This window comes from Anser brachyrhynchus, assembly GCF_964034855.1.
Source record: "Anser brachyrhynchus genome assembly, chromosome: 9".
Classification (NCBI taxonomy): Eukaryota; Metazoa; Chordata; class Aves; order Anseriformes; family Anatidae; genus Anser; species Anser brachyrhynchus.
In genome coordinates, this window is record NC_137703.1 from 2,689,019 (window position 1) to 2,707,228 (window position 18,210).

General features: G+C 48.3%; 1 protein-coding gene across 1 annotated transcript in view; it reads left to right on the plus strand.

The window, feature by feature from the left end:
• Positions 1 to 18,210, plus strand: part of OTOL1 (otolin 1) — a 118,049-nt gene continuing 99,839 nt past the window's right edge. The window contains exons 1-7 of the mRNA XM_080604329.1: positions 1 to 836; positions 1,389 to 1,526; positions 2,420 to 2,627; positions 11,193 to 11,528; positions 12,547 to 12,636; positions 13,105 to 13,176; positions 13,299 to 17,939. Coding sequence (XP_080460455.1) covers positions 783 to 836; positions 1,389 to 1,526; positions 2,420 to 2,627; positions 11,193 to 11,528; positions 12,547 to 12,636; positions 13,105 to 13,176; positions 13,299 to 14,194 — 1,794 coding nt within the window. The 5' untranslated portion in view covers positions 1 to 782 and the 3' untranslated portion in view covers positions 14,195 to 17,939. The remainder of the gene's footprint in view (positions 837 to 1,388; positions 1,527 to 2,419; positions 2,628 to 11,192; positions 11,529 to 12,546; positions 12,637 to 13,104; positions 13,177 to 13,298; positions 17,940 to 18,210) is intronic.

Below are 18,210 nucleotides of genomic sequence, written 5' to 3' on the forward strand. Positions count from 1 at the left end.
GCGCCTGAGCAGATGTAAGGATGTTCCTTTGAAACTAAGAAAACAACAGGCCTAAGCTCTTTTTTTCTCTTTTCCTTTTTTTTTTTCCCCTTCCTTATTTTTCTTTAATTATTACTATTTTTTTTCTTTTTCCAATAAGAAAACTTGTGGATATATTTTCCTAGTTAGTCAGGTTTCCTTGATTAACGGAAGGGAAACATCGAAAGTAAGGGTCCTGCCTCGTGCTGTGAGTCCTCCGGGGTTTGTGCAAGCTGGGATCCACGGTCTGGTGGCACAGAACCACGGAACCACAGCGGGGCTGTGGCTGGAGGCACCTCTGGGTCCCTTTGCCCCAGAGCAGGGCTCAGGGCCACATCCCGGTGGCTCCTGGAGGTCCCCAGGGAGACCCCAGCACCCTGTGGTACCTGGGCCCGGCTCCGGCACCCGCACAGTAAATCAGAAATGAAGTTGCCCAGCAAACTGTAGCATCCTATCACTTGTCACCATAAATATCGGCACTATCGGGTGCTGTGGGCAGATTCCAGCTGGGCGATGCTGCCTGGACCCGGGCCGGGGCAGAGGGGCTGGGTGGCACGCGAGATCTGGTGCCACGCGTAATTAGAGGATGAACGAACAATCAACTTGAGTACCAGGGCTGGGCGGGATCTATACTCCTGCATGATTCACATTGTCTCATCACTCTGCTCCCAATGAGTCCTTCTGAAAATATTAAATTGCTACAGCCAGTTTAATAGTCTGTAAAAGCGAGTGCGTGATCTCCTGTCACAATTTGAATCTCATAAATGACCTACGGAAGATCTGAACACGTCCATACCCAACCCTCACTCAGATATCAGGTGTGAATATTTGTCTTTGCGGATTAAAAATACCTTAAGGGACCTTAAATATCAGACCCTAAAGCTGCCACAAGCTGGGACCCGGCGGCCGAGGGCACCAGAAGTTGGGGCAGCGGGCGGGCGGCAGCCTATGGCACCTGCTCCTGGCACTGCGTCCTCAGTGCTCTGGAGGAAACCTCTTCTTTGGGGGCTGAATGCTTCCCCTGAGGGCACTGGGTGGTGTTCGGTGGGGTTGGAAGCCCTCACCTGCTGGCCGGTGGCGCCAGGCAGCGGTGCGGCTCCTCTGGGTCGCAGCCAGTGGCTGGAGAAGGCTTTCACCTCCGTGTACACACACGCAGTTCCCTCCTCTATCTGCTTCATCTCCTCGTGCTTTCACAACGCTATACGGGTAGAACCAGCCTTGTGAGTAATCCTGCTTATTCTGATACCAGTTTTCCACGGGAAATTTCTGAAACCTCTGGTGTTTTCCTCCCCCCCTCCCGCCTCCTGCCCATCATCCCGCTTCCTTCACAGCCGCCCCTGCCAACTGGCAAACCCCGCTTTGTCTTTCAGCTCTGCTCAGAGAAATGTGCTGCGTTTCACATGAGGTCTGGCACATGGCAAAGCTCAGCACTACACAGGGAGTCCAAACCGGGCTCCGGCACCTCCTCGCAGACAGCAGCTACTGCTGTGGAAATCCGTCCTACCAAGGCACGTTTTTATTCTCTTTGTCCATTTTTAAAGCCTGCTAGGAGAGGTGGAAAGGAAGTCCCTCTGCTCCTACACCATTAAAAGATCTAATAAATACAATATATTTTATAATTTATTTATAATATTAATTTAGTACTATTGGACATTCACCTCCATTATCCTGTCGGAGATTCTTTCGCTGCCTCTGCTGCTGCTGGGAGAGGTGCAGGGAAGGAGGGGAGAGCTGCAGGCAGGGGCTCCTCTCGGGGCATCTCCAGGGAAAATTAGGAAAAATGTGCCTGGGAGGAGGGTTGGTGGTTTGGTGGGTGGGGGATAACCCTTCTGGGCACGGGGTGCTGTCTCTTAAGGAAGTCCCCTGGCAGCACAGGCGACAGCGGCTGCTCGAGCTTTTGGGATGCAGACACCGTGTGCAGTGCACCTCACTGCCTCGCAGAGCACGCTGAGGTGTGAGATGGGCCTGAGCCCATGACGCTGTGCTCCTGCCACCTCTCGCCCGTTAAATGTGGAGTTGTGTTTTTAGGATGGTTAATTTTCACCTTGCGTGGGCACGAGGAGCCTGTTCCAAAGAAACCAGCGGCAATCTTTCCTCTGAATTTAGTTTTGATCCAGAGTCCCTCACATCTAGTTTGCATGTCAGAAGAAACAATGCTCTCCCTCCCCCGTGGCTCTTTAATACTGTAAATACCCCAAACTCCCAGCAAGGTCTGAGCCCTCCACACACGGCAGGCAGCTTTGTTCCCACCTGCTCTCAGGATTACAAGCGTGCAGCACGCGCCTCTTCTAAAACACCGCCACTCCAAGCAGTGCAACCTCGCTTTGTTACAAAACATGCACTTGCCAGGACAAAGCGTTTGGGCTAAAGCAAAGTAGGGGTTTCCATTTCTTTATTCCAGGGGTGTTGCGACACCACAGCCCATCAGTGTTGTGCCACGGGAGCTCTGCGGGATGGAGCTGGCTGCTGCGGAGATCTGCAGGCACATCGCCCCATCGGGGTAATTCACCGGGCAGGTTTCAGGCTGACTCATTTCACGGAGCCATCCACCTCGGGAATCAGAAACACGGCTCGTTGCTTCTTCATGTGCCACTGGCTGTCCTTTCCAGGTGATATCCCTGAAAAATCCCAACCTGTGCCTCATTTCCTCTCAAACGATGAGACTGGAAAAGGTTAAATGCAATTGCATTTGGGATTATTGTTATTTCCCTCTAGCCTGAGTCTTAGCACGAGGCTCAGAGCTGACTTTTTAAAATGAAATCTGCAATTTTCTGCAATCACAGGGTTTTAAGAGATTAAGCTTTAAGAATACTAAATATCATAAGTCTCACAGCAAAGCTGTGTTGGTTTGCAGTAGAGGTACCTGCCCTGCTTCTTGATACCACTTCTCCCCTTTTAAAAAGAAGGTGCATAGGCATAAACCCCTGTTTTTAATTAAATTCTGCCTTTCATAAGGGAACATGGAGGTGTATGGAGATAGACCTTCTGTGACTGGTGAGGTAATTAGATGAAAACTGAAAATATTGGGCTTACTCAACAGGGCTGGCATAAAATGTCTTAAAAACCAGCACCTGCCCTCTGCTGATTAATAGGCAGCCCCTGTGCTGGTGATCCCTGCATCCACCTCTGGTAAATGTTGCCTGTTGTAATTGGGAAAAGCCTTCTTAAAGCTTAGCCGCCAGCCAAGTCGGATTTATTTGTCAGTGCAAACTTCTGGGAACTTTTTGTCTTGAGCAGAAGTACGCCTGGTCCAGGCTCAACTGCTGTGAGCAGTTTTCAGGCTATATTCCTGTTCTAATAGGTCCGATTAAAACACATTGCCTTAACACGAAGCGACGCAAGGTGCTCTTTGCTAGAGAGCTGCGCTGGTGTTTCTGGACGGGGCAAGCGTGAGGTGAATGGGTGCTGTAGGGGCACACGGGGCCTGCTGGCAGAGCAGAAGGCCGAGGTGAGCCCTTTTCCCGGCTGGAGAGAGATTTCTTTCGGCCACGAAGGGAAAAGACAGGCTGATGTTGCTCTCTAGTGGAACAGCCCGTGTCTGCACCGCGAAGCCGGCGGTGCCAAGGGACGGTGCCGAAGGCACTTGTAGGCCCCCCACTGCTGCAGGCCTTCTGCTGGGCCCCCCCCTGCCCTCCTGCAGGGGGAGAGGGCTGTTTTCCCCCAGGGATGCTCCACCTGCAGCATGGCTCTGCTGGGACAAAGCCATCACCTTGCAGCTGGGAGCCAGGGCCCAGCCTGGCCATGCGGGCCCTTGGGCCGTGCTGCTTTGCAGACGGTGTGGTGATGCCATACCTTCGTCCTTAGCCTGCCTCCAGCTCCGTTTCCCCTCTGCCATCCCAAATTTCTCGCTCCCAAAGCCGTGTCCCAGCGGCAGCGGCTCGGAGCAGGGGATGGCACCCTCAGAAGCCGGCAGGGCCCTCGCCTCTCGATGCTCAGAAAGTGCAATTAACGTTGTCTCTTCATATAAAATCGCTCTGACAGTTCCTCTCCTTGCCGTGATATTATCCAAAATCCAGTTTTATAGTCCACAGTGTGAGCAGTTTTAAAAAGTAAATTACAGGTTATGACTGTTTATAGAAGTCCATGTGATTTTTATCAGGCTATTCACAGGCAAGTGTTTAGCCTGAGAGAAATACATATTTCGGACCAGTTGGGTGTCTGTTTAAACACAATCAGTTCTAAATTTGGGTAAATAACCCTGCTAGCCTACAGCATGCTGAATGCAGGACGTACTTCCTTTGGGGTTATTTTGGCCTCCCCAGCCAGCCTGGCTCTTCCCCCCCCCGCCAGCAAACATCGTCTTCCCTGAAGATGGCACTGGAGAAACGGAGGGAAGCAATCCCACCACTCGCTGTTAGCAAAGGCCCGGCGATTGAGGACGGTTTTTGTCTCTTTCTCCTGAGGCACACTGAAGGAGAGCAGCAGTACACCGGAGGAGCAGGGTTTCTGTGACACCCCCACCCTGAAGCACAAAGGGAGACCGGGGGGAGAGCAGGGAGCGAGGTAACTTTATCACTTTTTTTTTACCTCTGGCCATCTCCAGTTCCCAAATGAGCACAATGGGCGTGTTTCTTAGGCAGAAGCAACTGCGTGGTGGTGACAAAGGGATCTGCTCGGTGGCTCGAGGTGTCCCTTTGCGGTGCGGGCTGGCACCCCAAAGGGGCCTCGGGATCTGCGACAGCTCCGTGCTCCACTTCCCAGCTCCCACCTAAATAAGCACGCGCTGCCGATGGCTTAAATCTGCATTTAGGGACTCCTGAGTGATTGACTCAATAGGATGTAATAGGTATCATAAAGTTCTTACAGTTCTTAAATAACTCCCTAAATGCTTATTTATGTGAAATGGCCGCTTTTGGGTCTTTCTAGTCATTACGCTTTAAAGAGCCATAAATCTCTATTTAGGTGTGACCGCACTGCCAGCCAGCGGGCGCAGGAAATGTAAAGCAACACATGGTGTAGGGCTAGTGGGTTACCTTGTCATGGACTGATATATATATATATATATATATATATATATATATATATATAACCCATGTTATTTCCCCTTGATATCTGAATCTTAGTAACACTAAATGCAATTATACTTTTAGGGGGAGATTATTTTATCCTCTTCTAGCCAGTGAAAATCCCTGTAGCAGTATTTTCATTTTGAGGTCAAGCATTGGGTAAATATTTGGGTAAATCTGAGGTAAATTTGAGGTCAAACCCTACAAACCTGCATTCAGGGCTCAGTCTGGAGGCTGCATGTAGGGTGTTAGAGTGCTACGACACACGGAGGGCATGAGAGGAGAACGAAAGCTGTGTCTTGACTTGATTAAATTATCTATTGCACTGTGTCATGTAGAAATACTCCCTCTGCTAATTAACAACCTAGCAGGAAAAATCAATTTCAGTCTGTTTTCTGTTTAGCTCCACTGCTTTGTGAAAATGAATACAGGAGAGCAGAACAGATCCCTGTTTTACAGAAAATAAAATTAAAGGGGGGCGGGGGATAGGAAGGAGGGCCTCTTCTAAGAGATGTATGAAATTGTTGCAGGAAATGTGAGAAATGTTAATTGTTTTTTCACGCAGAATTTCCTTTTGACATTTTTTACGCAGCTCCAATACAATTCAGTTCCATTTTTACCCACTTCCCATTCTGTGTGCGTATTCTCTTTTCCATTTTGCCTTCTTGATACCTAAGCATGAAAGTTTAAAAACACGTATTACTACAAACCTGCCTTATTTTCTGTGCTCCTCAGTTTTTCACTGTTTTCTCTGTTACTGTATTTCCAAAAGCGTTACCTTAGTTTATCAGTCCCCTTGTGTCTGCAGGCCTACATTTTCTACTTCCATTTGCAGACAAATGGCAGTGAGGCCTACTGGGAAGTGCTTTTCGAATCACCTTTGCCAATCTCATTTTAAAAATTCTCAATTAATTCAGTACAGAAAGTGTTGGTGCAGTTTGCTGCGTCCCCCCGTGCTGTGGCACCCAGCATCCAGGGCCTCAGAGCGCTGGGGAGCGGGGAGCCGAGGGGCTCTGGGGACGTGGTGCCGTGGCCGTGAGCAGGCCTTACGGCTGCAGGTGCAGGTTGTCTGCTGATTTGAACAGAGGTTTGTCCAAGTCCCAACTAGTTTGGGAGCAACGAATGCAAAAATGGGCTGCTGGTGGGGAGCTGCTTGTGTGGGGAGCTGCTTTCAGGCCTCCTCCGGGGAGCTTCACTGCCTTCCCTGAGCTTGCTTTCGGCAGGCCCCAGGGGGTGCTTTTGGTGGCCCAGCAGTTATCAGAGGAGCACAGCTCTCCCTACCCGCTGCTGGTGTCGTGCCGGTAGCAATCAGCAGCGCCGCCACAGCCTTTTGTCACTTGTCAGCTTTGCAGATCTCACTCCAAACCAGTTATCTGCAAATATGCAAAGCTGGGAATCTGCTTGAAATGTACTTTGAAGGAATGTTAACAGACCACATGCATCATTTATATCAGTGAAGTGTGGACTCAGAATCCCCCGAATAAACAAAGTGATTAATCTAGTGTTAAATCTTAATTTACGCTCTCAGCCTATGAGTTTCCCAAACTGCTTCAGTAACTCAATAAGTGCTGTATAATTTAAAAACCAGCAGTTGTCACATAACCTAATAATACCATTCCAGCCTGCTGCTGTTTAAGCTATTCAAGAAAATATACTAACCCAGGATTAAAGCTATATTTCTTGCTTAAGCTTTAACGTGTGGCAAATATTGCATTAAATTGAAGTCCATGAAAGAGTAGCTCTGGTGAATATGGAGGCAACACTGGAAAATGCATCAGTCTTGATTAAAAATGGTTAATTTTACCGCATTGAGTAACTTCTGCTGCTAATGACAGGATATAGTTATAAGTGATTTGACTATTTTTTTTAGGTAAGTAGCTCAGGTTATGGTAAGGCCTGATCCTGCAATGCATTATTTGTGCAAGTCATTCAGTGGTTAATAGCTTTGGGTGAGTAAAGTTTCAGTATATTCCTATAATAATTCACTGTGAGAGTTACACTGAAGGAAAAAATTAAATAAAAGTTAACAGTGTGGCCACTAAGATTTTATATATGATATATTTATATATATATATATATATAATGCTCTACGTTCATCCCCAAGAGCAGCCTGGAAACCACTTGGAGCTTTTCCTGTGTTACTGGAAAACACACAGTAAACTTAGTTATAAAATGCTGGAAATGATTATAACTTTTGTCCTTCTTAACTTCTTACATTGTATAAGAAAGGGAGTAACAAGTAAATGCAACCTTTTCCTAAGCTATTTAAAATAAACGGTGACTGGTAACACTCAAAAAAATAATTAAACCCTTTGATACAAGTACACACTATCATTACAATGCAGATGATTAAATGAGTGCATGCAACGTCAGCTCAAATTGAGAATGCAAATTACCATTTTGGTAACAATTTCCAGTTAAAGAAATCCAGTGTTTCATTCGTCTTACCACTGCAGAATGAGAATGTGTTAGTTCAAGTATTTTTTTCTCCTTAATCCAATAATTTCACTGTTGCAAAAGTATGGTAAAACAGCCTTCTTTTACTAGCTTTAGCATTTTTATGGATTCCACCACACAGAATAACACAGTCATGAGGGCGGGCTGGCGTACATCATACATCCCAGCGGGCCAGGCAGCCTCCCCCGTCCTGGAAGACCTCTCCTCTTCACACATCACCTTGCTGGGCTGTTGGGACTGACTTTTCCTGGAGACCCAAATCTCCCATTTGGTAGGGAAGGGGTATTTATGTAGACGCCATCCAGTTTGGCTTCTTAAAGAGAATTAGCCCAAGACTTTAATTCCACCACTGTTGGTGTCCACCCCTCTCTGAATGGAAACTCTTACAGGGAACGACCAGTTCTCGCACCGTAAGATGCTCGTGATTTTATTTGTGATGGCTGCAGGGTGCCACCGGCGGGGCTGTGATTTAGGAGGTCGCCAGCTGCTTCCTTCCTCCTTGGCCGTGCTGGTGCAAACCAACTGCTTATGTAGCAAGTGCATGGAGATGCTTTAGATTTACACCGCATGCCTGAGACGTTGTGTTGTCCTTGATTTAGGTCTAACCCACGAGTGTGTTGCTGCCTTTTATCTGCAATTTATGTGTACGTGTCCAGTCTTGTCAGCAATTCAGCTGCTGAAGACACAGGTATCTTTAACCTCAGTTTAAAACATTTAGTCCAATTATGGAATTGAAAATGATGATGATTATTTTTTTTTAAGGCCTGCTTGAATTCCAGACCTGTGCTCAGTTTTCGGCAGCACCGACGGGCAGCAGGGAGTGCTGGTGCAGGTCCCGTTGCAGGGGCTAGGACGAGCGCCTGCCCTGTGCAGAGTGGCTCTGCAAAACTCCTGACTGGCTTCTTTGGAGCAGCCTGAAAAGCTGGTGAATCGAACCAGCCCGGTATGCTTAGTAATAGACTTTCCTTAATCAACTTTTTATTGCTGAAAGCTGTAGACGATTGTGCAGGAAAAGGTAGCTTTGCGATTCCAAATAAATCATGGAGGCTCACAATTCCCTCAGCTTACATTAAAGAAGAATTGATTGTTTTCTCCAGCCTGCCCGAAACAAGCAGCCTTTCTTGTCTGGCAGCTGAGCTCCGAGTGTGCTGGTATGTAGTAAATCCAGACTGATTGAACGAGACGGTTTCTTGCTCGTGTTTCACCAAGACAGGGCGATGAAGGGCAGCCTCACATTCCCGCGTCTCACACCGCACTGCACCGGGCTGGGAGATCTGGGGATAAACGATGGCCCGTGCTAGTGTCCCTGGGGAAGGAGGTGCGTGCTGTGACTGCGCGGGGAGAGACAAGGAAAATCAATTAAATCCAGAGGGTTGATCAGATCTGATAAGATCTAGAACAACATTACAGTAACCCTCCTATTTTTGGGTACCTGCAGAAGAGCTGGGGATTGAGTGCTGGTGGGGCCACGCAATGTCGTGGCACGAACAGAGTCCCTAATGCTCCAAAAAACATTTTTTGGCTGAAGAACCAAAGAAGTCCCATGTGAAGAGCAGCGTCGCAGGCTGGGGAAAGCGCTTGAATTTCCTTGGATATCAATGTCACCCTGGTCCTTTCAGGGGACATCGCCAACCGCCCCCTCTCCCCACACCATGCGTGCTCTCATTGGCCACAGCAGCAGCACTTACTCAAATAAAACAGATTTTCTCCCAAAAAAGGCTGTGTCTTTCAAAGTGCCATTGAGGGCAGGTCATCCTGGGAGTGGGACCGACTACAAGGTAGGGGACAACGCACACGGTTCGTTTGGTCTTCAGTCAGGATATTTGCAATGAACTCGTAGACTTTAAGACGCAGGGGCAATATGATTTGTCTCCAGGAAAGTTACTGCCATAGAGAAACTGAGAAACTGGTTTCTTAAAGTTAGTGTTTAAAAAGTTTAATTCTTCATATTTTGTGTCCACTGTGCATAATAATCTTTCCTCGTGGGGGGATTCAGATGAATGGCTTCAGAATCACTGGTGGTGAGCTGATACAATAAAAACATCCTAAATACCAGTTTTATTGAAATGCATTTCTATATGTAAGAATAATTAGTTTAGAAACAGGCTGGCCCATTGTAATTAAAACCTGTGTAATGGTTCCTTGCTCTGACCAATTTTCTAAACAGACTGGTAAGGTATATTTTTTTGTTAGTTATGTTTTTCTCTTTTTTTGGTGGCAACCCATCCATGTGGCTACACAACAGGAGGGTAGCTGTTTTCGGACCTGTTGCAGGAGTGGTTTGCTTTTTGTCTCTCCCCAGCAGCTGGCCGACCCTCCCGGTCCGTGGTGGTGGTGGTTCTGTACCGGCGGTGGGGTTTGGCTGCGTCCTGCCTGCGCTGAGCTCTGCCCTCCCGCGCCTGGAAGCTTCATGGTGAGGTTGGCAGGGGCCGGTTGGGATCAAATGTGAGGCTGTGACAAAAACTAGAGCCCCGTGTCCCATCCTAACGCACCTTGTACAGCGAGAAGGGATGCAATGATTACACATGATAACTTATCTTCCTGGAGCCGGTGGGGTGAAGAATGGGACAAACATCAGCAACAGGCAACAGTGGTCACTGGGTGTTTTTTTGTGGATAACGTTTGCTGTTAAATTATTTAGTTTTGTAGGGGAATTGCCTTTTCATGTAAGAACGTCATGAGCTGTTCCTCTGAAACTGAATTCTTGAAGATGGAAAGGTTTCAGTGCAGCCCGCAGACACCCAGCTCTGGGTGGGCCCGTCCTTTTGCCCTCTGGATGGCAAGAACAGTCAGCGTTTCTCCCGGTGGCTTTCTCATGTAATGAAGCACCTCGGCTGCTATAGGAAGGTTAGGTTACAGGTTCAGCAAGAAAGGGAGTCTGTTCTGTTTGTATTTACAGGCCGGCACATGGGATTAAGAAAGAAACAAAGCTGCTTTATATGACAAGTCATCTGAGAGGCGTCATCTGTCCTATAGGAAAAAACAGGCAGTTCTTACTTTGCTCTTTCTTTCTGGTTCAGCCAAACCACCTCTTTAAAAACAAAAAGAATGGACCTGAAAATTTGCACTGAAAGAACGTGCAAGTCTAGGGACTCAGTCAGTAGCAAAGAAAAAAAAAATTACTTTGAAATTTTGGAATACTTAATTTATATATATATATATATTGTTTCATTTATTCTTTTATAGCATAGGTTTTTATGGTGTGTGGCAGTGTTTGGCTCTGAAATCATTACTGAGTTTTTCCTAATCGTATGAATGGAAGAGACATCACGATGGCAGTGATCGTGCCACTCTCAGGGGTCCCCTGGGAGCACTTCCCAGAGCTAACGGGAGCAGCCAGATGGCCAGTGCTCTGCAGGGTGGCAGTCAGCAGGGGTGGGCAGGCAGGGGAGTTTCCTGGTTTTTGCTTTACTTTCCCCATAAAAAGAGAGGCTGTGTGAGGCCACCTGCCAGGCAGATGGGCCCAGCACTGCCACAGGTCGCATGGCTCGTGCGTAGGTCAGCTGCGATGCGCGTGGCCGATGGTTCTCACATTAGCGGGAAACCAGGTGATGATCTGGATTAAAAAAAAATGTGGAAGTATAATGAAAGGGGTGCAGGGAGGAGTGCAGGAATGGAGAGGGTGAGTGCAGAACACACGGGCTCTATGGGGGTAAGTGGGTGCAGAGGGTGCTGCGCTCACTTCGTTATGGCCTTCCCCTTCTCCTACAGCTGCCAGCATGTGGAGCTCTCCGTCGGCCGTCCCCGCGGCCGTGATGCTGCTGGTGGCAACCACGCAGGCAGCAGCGAAGGTCACCCCGGCGCTGAGATTCACCAAGCCGAAGCCATCCCCACCGCCGGGCGCTGCCAACCCTTCCCTCGCCCCCATGCCGGGAGCCCCGGGCAGAGCCCAGCTGCCCTCCATGAGCCCCGCGGTGCGGGCGGCCACCACGCTCTTCCCCTTCGAGAACGACACCCTGGACGCGGCCGACTTCTTCTTCAACTGCTGTGACTGCTGTCCCCCCACCGGCGGGCCCCGGGGGCCGCCGGGGGAGCCAGGGCCTCCAGGTGCAAACCACGATGGATCGGTTCGCTCACACCAGGCAGCTCAGCACGTTGCCAGATGTCTGCAGTGCCAAAATCTAATGGTTATAACGAGCAGTGCGCTAGTCTGCAAATGCTCGCTTTGCGAGCACTAATACTGGAGCTAGGAACTACTCAGCTGAGGAAGGCTGGCGAAAATTGTGAAATAATATTTTTTTAATACAGTGTACTCAAGCGATTTGCACTTCCCTTAGCTTCCACAGCGAATGGAAGTTATATTGGCTGTGGAAGGAGTTTGCACTCGTAGGGCTGATGGAGAAGCTCTCGAGTCAGATGGGTGGTGCTGGGACGGCTCCAGCTGCCTGAGCCTGCCCTCAGATGGGCACCGGGAGCCTCTTGCTCCCACATGGATGAAAAAGTAAACTAAAAGAAAGCTGGCTTGCTCGCCGTTCCTTGTGCAGGATGGAGCCACCTGCCAGGTTCCTCTTCTATATTTGCAGATTTAATTCTTTTTAAGGAGAGGGGCAATTACTAAGCTATGGGAGCTCCTTGGATGTGCTCAAATATTAAAGACAGATTACTTCTGATGTTTTATGAATGCCTGAGCCCCTGCAGCTTTGAGGCAGCTGAAAGCTGGTTTTAAAAAATCTTTAACTGTAGCCAAGAGCGAAAAGGAAAGCTGTACGATTTGGGGATTGCAGCAGCAAAAGGCGAAGGCTGGGGAGCTGTGTGCCAGATCAGGGCATCCTCAGCAACACCAGTGGGAGCCGTGCTGTGTTGTTGTCTCTCCTTTATGTCCCCCAAGGGCTTCGGCTGCAATGCACAGAGGGCAGGGTCAAGCCAAACCTGTCTGTCTCACGTTTGGTTTGCATCAGCCATATGACAGGAAATAAAATAGCCAGCTCTTACCAGGGTGATGGAAACAGGGTTGCCCTTGTTGCATCCCCTGATGGCATGTTGCTTAGCTGTTATCACACATTTTCTCTGTAAAGTTAAACCTCTGAGTTACTAAGATAACTTTGTTGATGTGATTACATTACAGGTCCTAAGGGGGAGAAGGGAGATGCCGGTGTGCAAGGTCTGCCGGGAACCCCGGGACCTCAAGGTCCCAAAGGCTTTAAAGGAGAAAGAGGTAAAGTAGACGAACTGCTCCTTTGGAAAACAAATGCTGTTGTCCTCAGCAGATAACACAAAACTGTAGAAAAAAATATTTTTGCAAAGGAAGCAGAGTACGCTGATACGGATTGACACCTTGCGAGATTTAGCATGGCATGAACAGAGGGACAATAACTTGGGTGGTGGTGGCATATGCGCAGGTGGTACGGCTGCTCATAAAGATCCCACTCAGAACTCCTCTTTTTTGAGGAGTTTTTCCCTTGTTTTGGGGCAGAAATCCGACATGAGTGTGAGATGGAGTTGTCTGCATGATGGTGCTTGGTGCTGGGAGATGCAGCTGGGGGTTGTGAGCTCTGTTCTTGAAAACAAACATTGCTCATCGTGCTGAGGGACACGTGCAAGATGGTACCAGTCACTTTCTGTGTAATGATTTCTGCGCTGCAGACAGTGTCACAAATGACATATTAATGGTGCGATGTCCTAGGAGGCAAAGGGGAGCAAGGCGAGCGAGGAATAAGTGGAAACCCTGGTTATCCAGGCAAGCCTGGGCTGCAAGGTACGTAACACGGGCCGGGAAAGCCGTGAACAGTGCATCGGCCTGTCCCTTTGCTGCTGGTGATGGATACCCTATCCTACGGTAATGGTTGTAACCTTTTCTCTGCCCCTGCTCTGTCCTAGGTGAAGCTGGAGTGAAAGGCAATAAGGGCAGCTACGGCTTCCCCGGGCTGAAGGGACAAAAGGGCTCCAAGGGGGACACTTGTGAGAACGGCACCAAAGGAGACAAGGGGGACAGGGGGGACGCCGGGGACCCGGGGGTGGACGGAGAACAGGGTGACAAAGGGGAGAAGGGGGACACGGGGGACAAGGGGTATTGTGGGGAGCCGGGGGGGAGAGGCCAAAAGGGGGAAAGAGGGGAAGGAGGGATGAAGGGAGAAAAAGGCAGCAAAGGGGAGGTGGGGGCTGAGGGCATTCAGGGGACGGAGGGAAAGCAGGGAGAAAAGGGCGAGCAGGGAAGTAAGGGTGACAAAGGGGACCTGGGACCCGCCGGCGTGACGGGACCCTCAGGGCCCAAGGGGGTGGCTGGCAGCAAGGGGGGCCGCGGGGCGCCGGGCAGGAAAGGCTCCCGCGGGGCGAAGGGGGCCCGAGGGGATGCCGCGAAGCTCCTGCGATCGGCCTTCAGCGCCGGCTTGTCCAAACCCTTCCCTCCGCCCAACGTCCCCATCCGGTTTGACAAGATTTTGTACAACGACCAGGAAGATTACAACCCTTCCACCGGGAAATTCAACTGCAGCGTGCCCGGGGCGTACGTCTTCGCCTACCACCTGACGGTGAGGGGCCGCCCGGCCCGCGTCAGCCTGGTGGCCCGCAGCAGGAAGGTGGCCAAGGCCCGCGAGACGCTCTACGGGCAGGAGATTGACCAGGCCTCCTTCCTGACTGTCCTGAAGCTGAGCGCGGGCGACCAGGTGTGGCTGGAGGTTGCGCGGGACTGGAACGGGGTCTACGTCAGCGCCGAGGACGACAGCGTCTTCACGGGGTTCCTCCTGTACCCCGATGTTTTTGAGATTCTGCTGTAGGTTTAAAGGGTAGAGCTGTTGCTGAGGAGCATGCCTTCCCCTCCGCCCTCCGGAGGAGAAACAAGTATCGGTTTAGTGACTTGGCAGTGTATTGGTTTAGTTTCTAGGTTTTGTGATTTTTTTTACAAAATGTTTGCGAAAGAGTGATTAGTTTTAACTAGCAGCCCCAAGAAGCGGCACGCCCTTCATGCAGGTGCTGATAACTAAGAGAATCCACTGCCCAAAGGCCGTCAGGACCAGCGTGGGGAGGGGGAACCCGAGGGGGTTTCACATCATGGGCTTCAGATTTATAGTCAGTATCATCAAATTACGTGATGAAGCTCCTTATCCAACTGAAATTTTTATCGAGCCAGCTCCGGCAATCCTTACGTGGTCAAAACTCCTCTGGACATCAGTACTGGTAACCATTGGAAAGTCACAGTTTTGACAAAGGTTGTAGTGTTTGATTCAGAGAGCTTAATCCAACACGAGCACGAGCAGTAGGTTTCTTCAAATCACGTGAAAAAATATAAAAGTATTTTATTGAATCAGTATTATGTAATACTTTAGACTGGTCTTTTTTTTTTTTTCGTAAAAAAAAAATAAAGCTGACATCCCATGATTAGCATTCAGTAGCATAGGGATTTGCTCCTCTTCTCAGGCAGTCGCAAGCCTGGGACATTTTCCCAGTGATGCGATGAATGCTGGGTCTGACCCCAACAAGGACACAGAAAATTGGGCTACTATTCCCCTTTCTCCCACCTTCCTTGCTTAAATTGCCATCATGCTTGCCGTGTGCTATTTGAATACCATCATAAATTGTGTCCCTCATTTCTTCTTTTTCCATGGCACCAAGGTCAAGTGTTCCTGAGACTTTTTATATATGCTGAGAAAATTAACACGGGAGAACCGCTGTTAAATTTTAAGATAAAAACAAAGCAATTTAAAAAGGTTGATCCTATCTGTTTGGTAAATGCAAAGGGTGCTTCAACTCATCAGCTTCTCAGCCCCACTTCAACATCAGCAATTCAAATATGAGATGAACCAGCTTTGTCAAAGAGTTGGTACTTAATTCGGTGCTTAATCTGAGTTAGCTCCTATGTGATTCAAATTCAGAGTACCAAGTATATAAAAGATGCAGATTTCAGTTTATGAACTCCCTGGCAGCTGTTGAATATTGAGGAAAAACAACAAGTTATAATAATAATTTCAGATTCCTGCTGTCACAACACCCTTAATTCTTTTGTTGTGCCTTCATGCTGCTTCTCCTACAGTCCCTGTAACAGATGGTGGTATACGGACATCTGACTAGCAATTTTCTCCTCTCCTGCTGAAGTTTCTTACACTTTCTATATAAATAACCTCTACAAATGCTCCTGAGAAAGCAATGCAAAAATGTGGGGTCTCACAAGAACCTGCTCAGATCTAATCCTCTCCATAAATTAATTGCTTGGCTGTCTGGGGAAAAGAAGAGCTGGCAGCACTACACAAGCTGGAAGAGCTCCTGCTTCCTTACAGACATCCCCGCGCAAAATATACCCAGCCAGATTAGGGGTCTCTGGGCTGCTAAAATCCTGTGGAGGTGCCCTGAGAGCAGGTTAACAGGAACAGCTGGAGACAATTCAGGCTACGCAAAAGCCCTCACAGACGCTAAGGAAGGATATGGGTTGCTCACAGCACAACCCAAGTCATTTCTGAACCTCCATAATGGATATGGGAGAGCTGTAATGGCACTCTGAGCTGGCTTCTATGCTCAATATATATTTTTGTCATTAACTTAATACCAGTGGAAGGTATTTCTGCTTGAAACCCTGACTGGGAAGGCAGAGAAGCATGCAGGACAAGTTACAGAAATATCACACAGCTCCTTCATATGTATAAGTGTCTTAGGGTCTATAGCTTTGCCAGTAGTACTTTGAATTTAAAGCGTGCTCACATCTATTCTGTGTTTATTTTGAAATAATTTCTTTTCAGATTTAATTAAGACACATTAAACAAGTATCTTTTGAAGTTGGGCCTGTGTAAAGCACAGTGAACAGGGGTTTAGATAAATATAGACCTTTGTAGAGAGGGAGTTATCTTCATCAAATATTAAATAGAATTAACAGTAATGCCTGGAAAATATTGTTTCTCTACACTGTTATCCTTTCTACTTCAGTGTCTTGGCAAAACCACGCGTTGTTTGTTAGTCCTAGTACAGCTAATCAGATCAGTCCACAGCTGGGCTCATGAATTGCCCCAAATGAGTCAAAAATTTCAATGCAAACACATGCACACGCCTCCCCCTTTTACAGGCAGAGACTCCTGGGGCTGTCTTTTAAATGTCACGTGAAACCTTCTTGCTGAAAGGGCTTGGGGCTGTGGGATGGGCACGGAGCTGCCCGTGGGGCCAGATGCTGCAGCATCCTGACACCTCTGCCTGCTCAGGTCGCCTCCCTGAGCAGCTCTGGCTGCAAAACTTAACCCAAGCCTTTAATTCTCTCTCTCCCTATTTTTTTTTAACCACGTCGTTTGCAGTCTCCCTGCTGTGGGGTGCTCTGGTGAAGCGTTCTGCTCCGACAGCTCTTAACCGAAGCAAACTGTTCCGGGGGAAAGTTTTGGAGAATTAAAAATTCCCTCATTTTCATATGGTTTTCTTCATTTTTCATGCCATGTCAGAACAACAGCGAATGAATTGATTGAGGAGGCACTTTGTCTCATTGCATGCCGTTGCTACAAATGCCAAAATATTTGTTCCGTTTCGCTTGTGCTTCTACTTAGTATAGATTTATTTTGTAAAACTAAGTGTCTCCTGTCTGTGTTGCAATGAAGCAGTTTGACACTGGTATAAGAGAAAATAAATGCTCATTGTGCTAATCAAAGAGCAGCTGTTTTCAATAACTAAGAAAAATTATTCCAAACTGACAGAAGGACATAAAAAGCAGCTGCTTCTTTAATTAGGATCTCGAGGGCTAAATCTACAGGGGAATTTGGGTACCTTGATAGAAAAAATGTCCCTGAGCCCCACGTTAGAGAAGCAAGGCCTCCATATAAAGCCTGGGAAGAGCGAGGGATACCAGATGGAGGACGGGAGGTGCCCTGAACGGTCATGACTTGCTGCAAAATTCTTCTTAACCTCCAAAAGCAGCGTGTGCTGATGGGAAGGAAAATCACTCCTGATACTTTGATGAAGCCCCTATCTGTTGCACCTTTGCTTTATGCCATCAATTTAATCCCCAGGCCCATGAATTGTCCGGCGTGGTGTCAGGCCAGCGCTGAACTTGCCCTTGCCCGGCGCAGGTCGTGCCGCAATCAGCTGCGGCAGTACAAAGCTGGGCCGATGCCCACCTCCCCTCTGGATCTTTTCTTGCCTTTTCATCCCCATCTCTGAAGTTACACAGATGCCGTAACACTAACTCAATTTTTGTAATCGTGTTGGCAGGGCTGTGGGTTTTGCCCAGAGGAATGCCGGAGGCAGTGTCCTACAGGGAGTAGCTTGGCTCTCCTGGTGCCTCTTGCTCATGGTTTTTGGATTTCCAGGTGCCAGTGCTTGTGAGCAGCTGGGCTTGCTTTCAAGCCTCTTATTTTGCTCACCTGCTGAGCTGGGCTTGCCCCAGAATGAGGGCCACCTGCAGAGCCTTAGGGTTGCTGTGTTGGTTGAGAAAAGGGATGATGCGGGTGGGGTGGAGGGTTCTGCGTTGGTGTTTTTGGGTGGCAGAAGGCAGCCTTCCTTGGTTGGGTCTTTTCCCCTGAAAGATTGGTGTGTTGGATCCCCGGCAGCAGCTAGGTAAGTACAGTGCTTGCTCTAACTGGCTGGTTTGGGTAAAAATAGATGAGTTTTAGTGACTTCAGGACAGGAATTCGTAATAGGTTTGAAAGCACAATATAATAATCCCACTTCAGGTATTTCAGTTGAAATATATCTCACCTTTTCTTTGGAGACATGTAACTTTGCTGGTATCTGCTTGGTTGTGGAAAGAATCCCTTTTGGAAGGAGAAAAAATGCCTTTCAATGTGAATTAAAATGGATTATAGTGTGATCACTGCCAGTTATCTAG